This window comes from Tamandua tetradactyla, chromosome 18 (assembly GCF_023851605.1).
Source record: "Tamandua tetradactyla isolate mTamTet1 chromosome 18, mTamTet1.pri, whole genome shotgun sequence".
NCBI lineage: Eukaryota > Metazoa > Chordata > Mammalia > Pilosa > Myrmecophagidae > Tamandua > Tamandua tetradactyla.
In genome coordinates, this window is record NC_135344.1 from 20,004,281 (window position 1) to 20,021,010 (window position 16,730).

General features: G+C 33.7%; 1 protein-coding gene across 5 annotated transcripts in view; it reads right to left on the minus strand.

Annotated features, from left to right (window-relative positions):
* RELCH (RAB11 binding and LisH domain, coiled-coil and HEAT repeat containing) overlaps positions 1–16,730 on the minus strand; it is a 141,768-nt gene that overhangs the window by 16,263 nt on the left and 108,775 nt on the right. For 2 of the 5 annotated variants that reach the window (XM_077135314.1, XM_077135312.1), the window contains exons 24-27: positions 15,961–16,024; positions 14,372–14,510; positions 11,853–11,969; positions 9,243–9,331 (exon numbers count right to left, since the gene is read on the minus strand). In XM_077135314.1, the coding sequence (XP_076991429.1) occupies positions 9,243–9,331; positions 11,853–11,969; positions 14,372–14,510; positions 15,961–16,024 (409 nt within the window). Of the gene's footprint in view, positions 1–9,242; positions 9,332–11,852; positions 11,970–14,371; positions 14,511–15,960; positions 16,025–16,235; positions 16,319–16,730 lie in introns of those variants that run through there. The other 3 variants (XM_077135313.1, XM_077135315.1, XM_077135316.1) reach the window with 3 other exon arrangements.

The following is a 16,730-nucleotide window of genomic DNA, read 5'->3' on the forward strand; positions in this document are numbered from 1 at the left end:
CTTCAATTCACATGAAATCCAAATAGGGAAATCTATAGAGAAAGAAAGTGCATCCATGGTTGCTTAGGGCTGGAGAGGGCTGTGGGATGTGGGGTTTGAGGGTATGAAAATGTTCTAAATTTAATGGTGGTAATTACTACATATACCTGTGAATATACTAAAAACCAGTGAATTGTACAATTAAAAGGGTGAATTGATGATACATAAAGTATATCTCAATAAATTTGCTAAGAACAAAGAGGATCAAATATTTAATCCAAACTTGAAAATTAAGAGCTCCAGAATGGGTTTAACAGGAGATTGGATAGAGAAGAAGAGAGGTTATTGAAATAGGAGACAGTTCATAGACAATATCCAAACTAAAGCACAGTGAGAAAACACAATATTTTAAAAGTTAACTGGTGAGAATTTTCCAATACTGATGAAAAACCACCAATTCAGAGATTCAAGAAATTTGACAAACACCAAGCAGGAAAAATGCAAAACAAAGAAATTAACAAATACTAAGGTATATCATCTTAAAATATTTGAAAACTAATGGCAAAGAGAAAATCGCAATAACAATTTATCATGGAAAAAATAAGACATATTTGATTAATCTAAAAAACAAGGCAAGAAAGAATAATACAGAATGGGTGGATCAAAGAAACACAGATATATGGTAGATATAAAACCAACCAAAGCAGTAATTATGGCAAATGTAAATGGACTAAATACTTCAAATAAATTAATAAAATTATCAGATAGTACTAAAAAAAACTATGTGCTGCTTACATGAAGACACACCTTGAAAGGAGAAGGATGAAAAAATAAATTTAGGAAACACAATCTGAAACAAAGCTGGCAGGGCTAAATTAATGTCAAACAATATGGACATTATGGAGGAAATAAAATAACATAATACAAAGATCATATAAAGTTAAATAAGAATATTTAACACTGATGAAAGGGTCAGTTCACAGGAAGACATAACAATCCTAAATCAGTATGTACCCAGTAACATATCTTCAAAGTATACAAAGCAAAAATTGAAAAAACTAAAAAGGAGTAATAGACAAAATACCAACCACAACAGGAGACTTTAACACATCTTTCAATAGCTTATAGACCAAGCAGTTCACAAAAAAATCAATGCAAATATAGAATTAATGAACCACAGTTAATTAGCTTTAGCTTACTGCAATATATAAAAACAGTGCACCCAACAATGCCATTATAGTTTTTTTAAATGCTATATTGATCACATGCTGGCCAAAAGAAAGCCTTGACAAATTTTAAAGGACTGAAATCATAGTATGTTCTCTGAACATAGTGTAATTAAGTTGAACACAACAACACAATGTAACTAAAAAATTCCTAACTGCCTGGAAATTAAACAGAACAAAAAAGTCTAACAATACCAAGTGCTGACAAAGCTATGAACTAAAAGGGTACTCTTATATACTGCCTAGAGGGGTGTAAATTGTTACCATTTCAGAAAGCAATTTAGCATTAGCTGACAAAGGTGAAAATGTGGATGCCATACAACTTGTGCATTCCACTGCTAAGTATATTCCACAAAGAAATCTTTGAACATGTGCACATGTTTGTATTACCATTTATAATAAAAAACTGGAAATAATTCACATGGTCACAATTGGAATGAATAAATAAACTGGCATAATCATACAAAGGAATGCTATTCAGTAATGAAAATAAATGAACTGCATTTACAAATGTTACTAAAGCTGAATCCTATAAACAAATTCAGTGAAAAGGGAAAATTATGTAAAAATATATACAGGAGATTCCACATATATGACATATTTTATATTTTTAGTTGAAATATGCAAAACAAAATATTTTGTTTAGGAATAAGTAATAAGAAAAACAAAGTACTATGAACAAAATTCAGGGGAGTAGTAACAGGAGAAAGATATGATCAGTGAGGGGCACATATAACTTTTAAGATATCGGTGAGGCAGGGCAAGATGGTGGTGTAGGGAGGAGTGGAATTTAGCTAGTCCTCCAGAGCGGCTAGTAAATAGCCAGGAACTGTCTGGAACAACTGCTTAGGGGCCATCTGGGACTGGACACACATTGTACACCAGTCTGGAATGGATGGAAGGGATAAGATCATAGCACAGAACTGTAAGTAAAGCTCTAAAATTCTAGGCTGGTGCCCTCCCCAACTCATACAGCAGGCTAAGTTTGGAGAGTCTCCTCAAAAAAAGGCTTCTTCGCTGAATGAAGCTAAATGTGAGATGGATAGACGGAGGAGGCCTGGGGCACAAATGAAATCAGAAGGAAAGATATACGATAAATACTGAGATGGTATAATCTAGGAATGCCTAGAGTGTATAACGTTGGTGACTAAATGTACAAATTTAAAAATGTTCTGCATGAGGAAGAACAAAGGAATGTCAATAATGCAGGGTGTTGGAAATAGATGCTAATTAATATTTTAAAACTTTAACTTATATGTGAGACTAAGGGAAAAAATATTTATTGGGTACAAAATTATTATTTTGATTAGTGCATTTCCTAATATAACTTATGTGGACAGCTTAATTGAATACCATAAGTACATGGAACCTTTAGTAGGGCATTAGATTTTGTAAGTTTGTCCAGAGTGATGCCTCAAAAAATCCCAGAAGGATTTGAACAGGGTATAAAAAAGTATCTGCAATGTCCCCTGGGAGGAATGGTGAGAAAGGGGGAAAATTCAACTTCCCCAAGGGGAGAATTCTTGATATTCTCAAAAGCAGTGGGGACAGACAAAGCAATAGGCTGGGCCCCCAATCTTGGGGTTTGTTCATATGAAACTTAACCCCGCAAAGGATAGGCTAAGCCTACTCAAAATTATGCCTAAGAGTCATCCCCAGGAGAACCTCTTTTGTTGCTCAGATGTGGCCTCTCTTGTTCAGCCAATACAACAAGCAAACTCACTGCCCTCCCCTTCTGTACATGGGAAATGACTCCTAGGGGCATGGACCTTCCTGGCAACGTGGGACAGAAACCCTAGAGTTAGCTGGGACATAGCATCAAGGGATTGAGAAAACCTTCTCGACCAAAAGAGGGAAGAGAGAAATGAGACAAAATAAAGTGTCAATGGCTGAGAGATTCCAAACAGAGTCGAGAGGTTATCTTGGAGGTTAATCTTACGCATTAAATAGATATCACCTTTTTAGTTAAGGTGTAATAGAGAGGCTGGAGGGAACTGCCTGAAAATTTAGAGCTGTGTTCCAGTAGCCATGTTTCTTGAAGATGATTGCAGAATGATATAGCTTTCGCAATGTGACTGTGTGAATGTGAAAACCTTGTGTCTGATGCTTCTTTTATCTTCCTTATGGACAGATGAGTAACATATGGATTAAAAATAAATAATAGGGGGAACAAATGCTAACATAAATTTAGTAGATTGAAATGCTAGTGATCAATGAAAGGGAGGGGTAAGGGGTATGGTATGTATGAATTTTTTTTCTGTTTTCTTTTTATTTCTTTTTCTGAATTGATGCAAATGTTCTAAGAAATGATCATGATGATGAATATACAACTATGTGATAAAAAAAGAATGTTCATAATGTATGCTGACTGGTTTTATTAATAAAAATTAAAAAAAATGAAAAAAAAAGCCTTCTTATTGGCAGAGCATGAGCCAGAAAAATTCTGACCAATTAAACAGAGGCTATGCAGAGGTCTAGAACAAGTTGAACTGAATGCCAAAGAACAGACAAAGAAAAAGCCAACCAACAGGAAAACCCTAGGTAAAAGAGTGAAAATGACCTCCAGAATAAACTAATCAAGGAAATCAGATGTCTAGGCACCAGCAAAAAATGGTCCAAAAATAGTATGACCAGCAAAAAATAGTATGACCAGCAAGTCATACTAGAGAAAACGAAGATATGGTCCAGTCAAATGAAGAAACTAACACTTTAAAGGAGATATAGGAGTTGAAACAACTAATTAACATCGAAACGAACATGCTAAATCAATTCCAAAGTTAATGAGTTGAAGGAAGATATGACAAAAGATATGAAGGATATAAAGACACTGGGTGGACATAAAGAACTCAAAAGCTTGAAAAAACAAATGGCAGAACTTATGGGAATGAAAGGCACGATAGAAGAGATGAAAAACACAATGGAGATCTACAACAGCACAGTTGAAGTGGCTGAAGAAAGGATCAATGAACCAGAGGACAGGGCATCTGAAGTCTTACACACAAAAGATTAAATAGGAAAAAGGTGGAAAAATATGAGCCAGGGTCACAGGGAACTGAAAAACAACACGAAGAACACAAATATACGTGTCCCAGAAGGAAAATAGAAGGGAAAAGGGGCAGAGAGAATAATGGGGGAAATTATCACTGAAAATTTCCAACTCTTATTAAAGACATAAAATTACAGATCCAAGAAGCACAGCATATCCTAAACAGAACAGATTCAAATAGGCCTACTCCAAGACATTTACTAATAAGATTGTCAAATGCCAAAGACAAAGAGAGAATTCTGAAAGCAGCAAGAGAAAAGCGATCCATCACATACCAAGGAAGCTCAATAAGACTATGTACAGATTTCTCAGCAGAAACCATGGAGGCAAGAAGGCAGTGGTATGATATATTTAAGATACTGAAAGAGAAAAACTGCCAGCCAAGAATTCTATATCTGGCAAAACTGTCCTTCAAAAAATGAGAGTTTAAAATATTTTCAGGCAGACACCTAGGAAATTTGTGAAGAGGAAACCTGTTCTCTAAGAAATACCAAAGGGAGTACTACAGACAGATAGAAAGACAGGAGAGAAAGGTCTGGAGAAGAGTGTAGAAATGAAGACTATCAGTAAAGGTAATGAGAGAAAAAATATATATATTAGAATAAAGTCATGATGTATGGAACCACATAGATGAACCTTGAGGACATTGTGTTGAGTGAAATTAGCCAGAAACAAAAGGACAAATACTGTATATTCTCATTAATATGAACTAACATTAATGAGAGAATTTTTAGAGTTAAAGTTGAGAACACAGGCTTTCAGAAGATAGAGAGGGGCATTGGATGCTGAAGGAGTACAGACTGTCCAACAGGACTGATAGTAAATATCCAGAGATGGATAGCACAATACTATCTGTTGGTAGCACAATATCTTAAGTACACTGAGTAAAACTGTACATGTATGACAACAGAAGGAAAGACAGAAGCCTAAAGCCTGGAGCTGTATAACTTAGCGAAACCTAGAGTGGATAATGATGGTTATTAAATGTACAAATATAAGAGGGAGAACAAATGGATGTCAACAGTGCAAGGCATTGAAAAGAGGATGATATACGGAAGAAATACAATCAATGCAAACTAGGGTTTACACTTAACAGAAACATTATAATATGTTTCCCTTAAATGCAACAAAGGCAAAATACTGAAGCTAAATGTCAATAAGAGGGTGACATAAGGAAAGGGAATGGGATTCTTGGTGGTGGTATCTCTCCTTTTTACTTTACTTATTTTCTTCTTCTTCTTCTTCTTTTCTCCTCTTCTTCTTTCTTTATGGAAGAAATGGAAATGTCCTCATATAGATCATGGTGGTGAATGTGTAACTATGTGATTATACCAGGAACGACTGATTGTTTACTTAGGATGCATTGTATGGTGAGTGAATAAAACTGCTAAAAATAAACAGAAGGGTGCATGGGTGGTTCAGTAGTAGAATGCTCACCTTCCATGCAGAAGACCCAGGTTCAATTCCTGGACCATGCACCAAAATAAATAAATAAATAAATAAAATTTAAAAATAAACAGAAAGACACAAGTACTGGAGAAGATGTGGAGACAGAGATGTACCTATTCTCTGTTTGGTAGGGAAGCAGAATGCTATAGCCCCTCGGGAGGCAGTGAGGTGGTTCCACAGGAGGCTAAGTATAAGACTGCTATGATCTTGCAAGCCCATTATTAGATATGTACTTGGAAGAACTGAAAGCAGGGACATGAATGGACATTTGCACACTGGTATTTATGGTGGCAGTATGCACAATCTGTAATGGATGGAGGTGGCCCAAGAGTACATCGACTGATGAATGGAAGGGCGAACAGCGGTGTACACATACAAGGGAATACTGAGTGGCTACGGGAAGGAATGAAACTGTGAGGCATGCAACTAGGTGAATGAACCTTGACGACAGTACGCTGAGTGAAAAAAGCCAGAAATGAACAGATGTTATAATGCCTCACTAATATGGACTAACTATAATCTGTAAACTCTGAGAGTTGAATTCAAGAGCACAGGTTATCAGAAGAAGGCTTATTATAAAGGTTCCTAGATTGTAAGCTCTAACAGCAGTCACATCTATTCCTGAGTTGTAACTGTTATTTCTAAATTCTGAGATGCTGAGCTTTTTCTGTATAAACTGGGTCATTCCCTGTAAATTTGGGCATCTATGTGACACCTAAGACTCAGAGCTAGAGTTCTACAGCTATAAAAGTCAGCATTACCCCATATGAAAACTGATAAAAAGCTGAAAAGGAGATCAGATTTCAATTGGAGATACAAATGAAGCTGATCTGGTTAGGACTAGGTAAATCAGACTAAAGGGTAAAGGATGATATTGACTGTATTTTTTTTGCATGGGCAGGCACCAGAGATTGAATCTGGGTCTCTGGCCTGGCAGGTGAGACTTCTGCTACTGAGCCACCGTTGCACTACCAGATATTGACTGTATTTTAAAACTTTAACTTCTGTGTGAGACCAAAGGAAGAGATGTTTATTTGCTACCAAAGTTATATGTTCTGTAGCATATTATCTAATTTAATTTGCATGGCCTATTTATTCAAACACCATAATAACATGGAACCTTGAATAGGAGTGAGAGCTTGTTGGTATTGTACAGGTTAGTATGATGCCCTGATACATCCCTTAGTAATCTGGGCATAGGATAAAAAAGTATTTGCAAAGTTCCCTTGAGGTACTGGGGGGAAATGCGGATATATTAAACCAACCTATCTGGGGGAGACCTGCTATTTTTGCAAGCATTAGAACTATCAATTTAATAGGCCAAGCCCTCGATCTTGGGGCTTGCCCTTATGAAATTTATTCCTGCAAAGGAGAAGCTAAGACTACTTATAATTATGCCTAAAAGTCACTCACAGAGAACCCTTTTTATGCTCAGCTGTGGTCTCTCTAAGCCAGCTCTGCTGTTAAACTCATTGCCCTCCCCCTCTACCCGACAAGGGACATGACTCCCAGGGATGAGTCTGGAGATGGCATCATGTAATTGAAAATGACTTCTTGACCTAGTGGGGTAAGAGAAATGAAACAAAATAAAGTTTCAGTAGTTGAGAGATTTTAAATAGAGTTGAGAGGTCATTCTGGAAGCTATTCTTATGCATTACATAGCTATCCCTTTTCAGTTTTTGGTATATTGGAGTAGCTAGAGGGAAATGCCTGAAACCACTGAACTATAATCCAGTAGCCTTGATTCTTGAGGATGACTGTACAATTATATAGCTTTTACGGTGTGACTGTGAAAACTTTGTGACTGACACTCCATATATCCAGTGTATGGATGAGTAAGAAAATAAAGACAAAAAATAAATAATAGGAGGAACAGGGACTGTGGGAAATTTTGGGTGTTCATTTTTACTTTTTTTATTCTTATTTGGAATAATGAAAATGTTCAAAAATCTATCTTGATGATGAATTCACAACTATATGATGACACTGAACCATCGACTGGATACTTTGGATGATTATATGGTCTATGAATACACAATAAAAAAAGGTATCAGTGATTTTCTGTCTTAAGGTAGGTAGCAAGTATATGGATGCTGGTTTAATCTTTAAATAACACAGATGAGATAAATCCCATGAATGTTTATTTTGCACCTCATAGTATAAAACGGTATTCTCTTGACAAAGGGAAGAAAATGTGCAAAGACGTGTGCAAAAAGGATAGTATATTGTGAGGTTGGGTGTGGAGAATTATCTTGGTGTGACTGGAATAAATATATGAGGAGGAGAGAGAGATATGAGGCTATCAGTGTGAACAGATAATAACAGCTTTGTGTGAATAAACTTTTAAAGTATTTTAACAGAAGCATAACATGAACAGATTTATATTTTAGAATAAATTCTTTGGCCATAGTGAGAATCCCTGATAGGGGAGAAATAAGATTGAACAATTAGGAGACCCTAGAACGGTAAGAATTAAAGAGGGAACAGATTAGAAATTAAAGAACTAATTGAACAATTATTGCGTTGTTTATCAGGTATCTAACTTGGCCAAAAATCAGTGTGCTAGTAGCCAAAAATTAAGAAAACAGAGTAATAGGTTGGTTAGTTTGATTGGGGGGATTGGGCATCCTGAATTTGATATGACACCTATGGGACATCCAGGTACAATGTATAGGAGGCAAATAATGGACTCCATAGCTCAAGAATGAGGTCAGGTCAGAATATGAAAATTTGTGAGTCATTAATATATAGGTGGCAAGTTAGATGATGAATGTGGATAATGTTATTTACAGAGAATAATTCTAATGAATGAAAAAATATTTAAATGCAAGGTAAGAAAGAAAGGGAGTCTGGGAAGAACTGACCAGAAAAGTAGGAGTAAAAATAGGAAGAGAATCGTATCCTAAGACCTAAAGAAGTGTTTAAAGAGAAAATGCTGCAGAACTACCTGGAGCTAGTAGGTCTACAAAGTGTCTTTTCTGTGTGATAATTTCATCACAAGAGATCGTACGGATAGCAGTTTCATGAGATTGGTTTGACAGTCATGAATAAGATATACCAATAGACCATGTGAAAGTTGAGGGAGTGAAGACAGACCATTGGGAAAAAAAAGAGATTTGCAGATGGATGAAAGAAGGGAAGCTTTTGCTTTTGCTTTATTTAGGAGGAAGGAGAGAGGTAAGAGGAATGGGACAGAAAAAACCTTTTCTTCTGAGAAAGTTGTTGGTCAAAGATAACTAACATTTTATAGGACTTTATGGTTACAAAGCATCTTACATATATTATCTTATTAAATTCTCAGAATATTCCATGGAATGTGTTATTTCCACTTTAGAGAATTAAACTGAGGCTCAAATAAGGAGTTGTTCATGCTCTGACAACTAGCAAATAAATCTATAAAGTGAAACTGAAGTACATTTTTAAAAAATAAGCATAACACATTATAATCAAGCTCCATATAAAAAAGAGTCAAAGTCTTTATAGCAGATACCAAAACTTGAACACAGAACATAGTCACAGTGGCTTAGAATACAGTAAGTTACCTCATGCTCTGGAGAAAGATGTTCCATGTCAGTCCGTAAACATCTGAGACCAGGTAAAAAGTGATTAACCATTAAATCTTCTGAAATGACTTCAGAAAGGTAGTTAAGGGAATTAAAGTGAACTGATAATGTCCTACAGAATAACAGATGACAGTTATAAAGATCTTCTAAGGAAGATGCCCTAATAAATGATGCCTATGGCATCATAGCCAATAGGCTCCCTTCAAGTATGACTCCCACCTGTTGAGCTACTTATCAAGTGTCAATTGTGTTTATTTCCCAAACCTATTTATGTAAGTAGTATTATCATTGTAACTGCATAATTTAATTATGTTATATAAATATATGAAATAATAAATGTGAAAATTAAATACTGTAATTTAATTGGGCATTTAAATGAGTATGAAGAGTAAGAAAATTTTATTTCCATGACAATTAAGTTGAAAGCTTTAGAAAAAAATTGATAAAGGTAAATCGTTTAGAACAATGTTGTTGAATTATATCTAAGTGAGACACTTATAAAAGATTGGGAAAAGTATAAAAGTCTAGAAAAATTCTATACTCAGTACTCTATACTAGTGGCTAAAGGGAAGACTGTTGTGTTCTGATCAGCTCAAATACAATTGAAAGAGCAGAACAGATTTGAACAATGTGATTTTACTAGTGGTCACACTATTCTGTCTATTCATGTATAATTTCTGATTCATGTAACTAACACTTTATTACCTAAACAGAGACTATTTTTAAGATAGTTCTTTCCGTTAACTGTATTGATGCAAAGACTTTTTATTGTATTTTCTCCAGTAATATTCTGTGCATATCCAAACACACAGTAATATTCTTTCTATGTAGGCTTCTGTTTCTTTAAAAACAGCTGTTTATCCCAGTTGGAAGATTTATTTTTACAGAGTCAAAAATTTTGAAATATTAATTTCCCCATTTTCCACGAGGCATATTCTTTTCAAAACTCTCTGCTATAAAGGATTATTCACGACTTTGTGCTTAAGTTTTAAACATCTACTTTCCCAAAGTCTGGAGAACATATATAAAACATACCAACATTTTCTTTCTTTGCGATATAAACTCTAAAATGCCATTATTATTTTCTTATAAGAGTCCTGCCACTTCTCCATTACTAAAGAGTTCTTCCTTGCTAATTCAGAGTATCAGTTCCTTTTTATGCTTCCTTTATCTTTCACAAGTTGAAAATGTGAACAAAATAAATCAGCAATGAGAGTAAGTTCTGCTTTTAGTGGAATTAAACTTACAGAAGATATATGGATAGTTAAGGTACATAATTATTATTATGAATTATTAAAATATGGTTATCTGTCTACTTTATAATCTATATTATTTAAAAAATGGCTTATATCATCCATATGATTAGGTACTTTGTAGATTTTCAAAATAAAACACTCTCAACCATGTATTCAAATTCAAATTTCAACATTTCCAAAACGACAAATAGCATCTATTTTTTTCTATCCCCTCTATCTGATCTATTCTGCACAAAAAAGTAACCTTCATTGGTACATTCCAATCAAGAATCCAGTGCCAGTGTGTGTTACTGCTATTTTGAAACATACCTGCTCACTTTATTACATACTAACAATGTGCAACCATAAGTATTAATTCTGAAACTCTTACTTTGTTGTCTATCTTATCCTAAGAATGACTAGTAACCTCCCTCCATGATTATTTTTTCTGTCATAATCATAATTTTCTAATAAATATTGTCTAGCAAGCAATTTTATAGTTTTGAATATTTAGCCTCTTACTCCTCTTTCAATCGCTTTATTTCCCTTTTCTTGAACTCTTCTACCTTTTAACGGGAGAGCTTAGAAGTGAGAGTTCAATTTGCCTGAAAGGAAGAGAAAAAAGTAATAGTCCATCTTTATCTCTACTTTTTTTTTTTCTTTGCATGGGTAGGTGCCAGGAATCGAACTCTGGTCTCTGGCATCTATCTACTTTCTTTTTAGTTTTATTTTACTAGGGAAGTAGCAAAGAATAGTTTTAAAAAGGACATTTAACTGGATGGCTAAATTTCTTTTTTTCTCATCTAGCTTTGCTTTTAACTTTAAAACACAGAAGTCACTAATATTTTTTAAGCCTTGGCTTAATCTTTTATAAAATATAGTGGTTGACATGGGCCTAGATGATCTCTACATTTTCTCCCAATTCTACCATCATTGGAGATGATTAGCTATGTAGAACCTATACTTCTCCAATGAGTGATATCTCTTTAAGAAATATACATACTATTCCACTAGACCCTAAATGTTAAATATTCATTGTAAAACCTAAATGTCAGGGCATGTACAAGGTTTCCTCTTCAGTAATAGAACGCTCAGCAATGTAAACACGGCTGGAGGCTAATAATCTCATCAATGTTTTAAAAACTATAGAATATAAAAGCACAGAGGATTTCACATCATCTTTTAAAAATATGAAATTGTTACAATAGGGCAAAGCAAATAAAATTTTTAATTTTCTGTGATCCTTTATAAGTGAGTTGAAGAAACAATTCCACTTGTCATCTCTTAACAAGAGAAGTCTACTGTAAGATTGGGTATATAAATGTAGATACATATTAATATAAAATAAGGATACAACAACAGGAAAGTGCACTGTAGGCCTCAAAAAGATGGGTAGCAATATCCAATCTTTTAGAATCCACAATTTGTAAATTGTTCACCAGGGCCAACTTATGTAAATGTGGTATAACAACTGAAAAAAGAAAAAGAAGTTGTTATATTTTTATCCCAAACCTCACATACAAGACTCAAGTATTTTTAAATAACTTATCATTTCAATTTATAAAATTTCATTTTAATTATGGATGATTTCAAAGTATTACCCACATCTTGTGCTGCTTCTTATTAGGGAAGAAAAGTATAGATTTCAGAATAAAAGTGACCTGGGATTTGGGAGAAACACATTATGCCATTATCACTAGAATCTAATTATTGGAATATATACAGGTCATTTCACCTCACTGTGATTAAATTTCTACATTTGAAACCAAATAAATAACTGTAAATCTATCTCTTGTGTTATCTGTTTAAAAATAAGTTTTTTTAAAAAATAACAAATCAGATACTATAACTGTTATTAAACAAAAGATAAATACAGTATTCTTTTTCTATAACAAATTATTTAATCTTCACTCCCTCAACACTATTACTATCTTTAATTTCTCAATTTCTTAGCAAAGAACAATGTCAAATAGTACTGGCAGTTGCCTTTTCATGTTACTCAATGGAGTTAATATCTTATAAGTCAAATAAAATTGTAAAATTTCAAGAATATAGAGAACCTACTGTTAAAATAAAAGTGATGGCCCTAGAAACAACAGTCAATTCAGCAGCAGCGAACATTCCTAGTGTTTTCTAAATACCATTTCCCACTAAATCCAGGGTTCCTTGGAGAAATGGCTAATTCCAGGCCTAAGAAGCACATGTATAAGTTTAACATCTTATCTTATACATATCTGGTATAACATATTTTCATACCAGAAGCCAACAAAACTATCAAAAGACTGTAGCTTAAGTCAGTGTCAACTTAAAAAGGTTCCTGCTTGCGAAAGATGTGACAATTCCAACATTGGTAAAAAAAAATTAACTGGAACGGATTGGAACAAAACAACTATGTTTAAATCCATAAGTTCATAAATACACTAAAACTAACCAACCAATTCTCCTTTATTAGTCACCTTTGGAGAACACTAGGGAGCAAACTTATTCTTTTCAAAACAAATAAATAAAGGGAAAGAACCAAGCACCTATTCTGCCTTTTCTATCAGAACTGTATACCTCAGGGTAACCAAATATTTGATGAAACAAAATTTCTCTTTCTAGAAGTATTCCAGCTTATAGATGAAGAAGAATATCAACATTTTGCCTCTAATAGAATAACAGATTAAGGTAATGATCAATGGCTCCTGTATAACAAAAGAGACTAGTAAACATTGAATACCTCCTAAGAGGTATTAACTTGACAACATGGCACATACCCAAGAGTCTCTGCCTATTTAGCCTATCCCTAAAATAAGGAGCCAGGGCTTACTCTCCTTGCCTCTCAGCAATTACAACCTAAACAAAGTTAATCAAAGCACTAGAAGAGCTAAATTAGGATCACCTGTATCTGATGTTACACTATGTGTTACACTATTCTTGCTGTTGACTAAACACCGAACATTTTTCTGTTCATTGGTTAACTAATTATGAAATGTTATTTTCTCTTTCTCCTCATGTTATGAAAACAACAAAAAAGAATCTTATGATTATGTTTCTGTAATTCAGTTAAGTGCCCATGTTCTGAAAAGGCCGTTTGTATACTGCAGTCCAAAGCCTGAATTAATATTTTCACAAATGAGTCTTACTTTAAAAATAAAAAGAGATAATACCAGGTTGGATAGGCCATAACAATTAGACTGTTGCAAATCCAGTTTTGAACTAGAAAACAAATAGATTTAAATGAGCAAACTTGTGGCCCTCTCTAGAGCATGCCATATAGCTAAAAATAAAAGAGCTAGAATATAATAGTGATAAATGATATGCTTTTGGAGTAATAATCACTGGATGCCTTGATGATACTCCAAAAAACTGTTGTCATAAAGGCTGAAGCCCATTAAAAGGAATGTTACAGAAATGAAAGAAAATGCTTTTGAGCTCTTCATGCAGATCACTTAGCAGATCAACAAGCTGTAAGTTAAAACAAAGTGATGTATCATAAACTGAATGGCATGCTAAATAGATAACAGATTTCATAAAAACATGGTGAGAAACAAGTTAAAATTTCCTTAAAAGAATTAATTAATAGTATATAAATATAAGGGAGAATAGTATTTTGCAACTAATAGATACTAAGGAAATTTTTTTAATGATTTGAAATTGTGTTTGAGTAACTTTTCAGGTGTCTTATAGTAATCAGTATATAGTATAAGAAACCATGTTAATTGTCTACTAACAGCAATACTGTTCAATTCACATAGAACAATTTGTTTTACTGTCAGCTTTTAATACAGGAAAGATAAATTACAGCAAGACTTCAATACATAACAAATGCTCAGAGAAGTTTCTGGCTTTAATCTTACATTATAATTCAGGAAAAAGAAAAATGCAACTTACACTCATCTCGGAACCTGGGTTCTGCATTAGGCCCAACTCTACCAAATGTTTTGATGATCTCTGTATGCAAAGAATGTTGGTCTTGATATTGAGGGTCTTCCAGGAAAGAAGCCAACTGCATTTTCACTCTTTCTAGCAACTTAAAATGGGAAATTGTATAGCCATTTTATAAAATATTAAAAAATAAGTTGAATTGTTAAAAAGAAAGATTCACATTAAATGTTGGCTTGCACTAATGGATTATGAACAATTTATATCAACCAGATAGCAGAAATTTAAAATTAAATAAATACTTAATTGAAATTTTAGCTCAAAAAGGATTTTACATTTTTGTATATGCTTGTTAATTCTTAAGGTTTTTGTTTATTTGGTTTTGTTCTTGAGAAATACAAATATTCCCTGGCAAACTGTAAAAACAACAGAAAACCCCACAATATTTAGGGAAAAGGAGATAAATTTATGATGAGTTTGTATTTAAATTATAATTCCTAAAAAAAAAATTACAGTGTAAGTTACCCAATTATTCACCTTCTGAAAGCAATGACTCATTAATGACTTACATCTTACTCACAGTTCCCTAAAAGACATTTTTATTTTAGGATTTAAGAACATGTTGAAATTTTGCCAAGATTGCAAACTTTGCAGAATGCCATGCTCTTTTATGCTACTTCACCAATGAAATATTAAGTGGAAAAATGGAAAATATTTCTTTCCATAATTAAAGAAATTATTTAATTTTTGTTAAAGTAAAAAAACTATATGAAAACTTTTTAGTTTTAAAAAGAGCAAATTTTTATAAAATAAAATGTCTATTATTAAATAGACAGGAAAACCTTGTTTATTTGATAAAGTGACTACATAAATATGAAAATAATTTATTTTCTAAAATACAGGGGTTTTCATTTATAGGACATATAATTTCAGAACATAGAATGAAAGGCAGATATTAATTTTGAGAAATATTTTAGTTGATGTTGCAGACTGAACTTAGAAAAGATGAATGAAATCAGTTTCAGAATGAAAATACGTTCTCAGAGAGGAACTACTTGGTAATCTCCTGAACAAGTCATGACAAAGGGTTTTTCACAATGATGTTCATTACAACAAGATGGTACCAGTCTTTAAGCAGACTTTTACAGCTTGATATGAATGATACAATTGTCAAAATATAGGCACCCTCTGGCTTCCATCTGTGAAACTAAGATTAGTTTGTGTTCCTAAAACTAGATCACAAAACAGTCTTCATATCTGTGCAGAAAGACAAACAGAAATTTATGCTGATTGGCGCAGAAGTCTACTGGATACTGGAAGTCTTTGGAACTGGATCTGCTTTGAAGGATTATTCAGGACTGCAATATCCAGCCGGGCTTAAAATAGAATTATCTGAGGGTTGCCCCACACTTAACTTTCTAGTTGAGAAGAAAGACTAGAGACTTCTTAGGATATGGAAATATGCTTTGGTTAGGCTATCATGTTTTCAAATACAGAGATTCTCAGTATTTAATAAAATGAAAAGAACCTGTATGGTAATGTATCATCATCTCCTAAACAGTATATAGATATAAATAAATTTCAATTATATTACCTACCTCTCTTTGAATAACTGTTTCCATAATGGTGCCAAAGGATGGAATTGTGGCAATCCTGACAGAGCTGTTAGAATTTCAAAAAAATTAAAGAAACTGAAAATTTCTTTGATATGAAAATGAGTATTATTAAAATGCTAATCAAATTAAGTATAAGGTAAATATACTGTATTAGTCTCTAGCAATGACAAAATTAAAAAAAAAAAAAAAAAGCAGACCAAGAAGAATGCTCAAAAGGACAGACAGGATAACTTAGGGTTGCAGTCTGTGAAACTCACAATTCAGGATCACTGGACAAGGTAACAAGGGCCGGAGCAACCCGCTTGTCAACTAACGCTTCACTCATGCCTCGAAGAGTCAGCTGTAAACCAGTCAACATGCAATAAAAAATGGTTTGGTAAACTGGAATGAGAACGGGGTTAGCTGTGACTGAGGATGGGCAGGCAGACTCATTGGCCTTTCTTGGTTTATTCACCCACATGAGACATTAAAGTGTTAAGCCTTTGGTTCATGCCACTACACTTACTGATAACAACCTGTTAGTGAGATTAGCAGAGCATCCCTTCTTGGCTTGGAAGAAATAGTCCATCAGCATGTTTTAGGTTTTGAAAACAGTTACCAAGGACTGATTCCACTACTATTTTTTTTTAATAATTGGCCTCTAAATTAGGCTTAGTGTGAGAGTGGACTTAGAAAAAAATATTGCATGAATAGTAATATGACAAAGTTTAAAATCAAGCAAGTATAATCCACTGTTATTAAGAAATAAATAT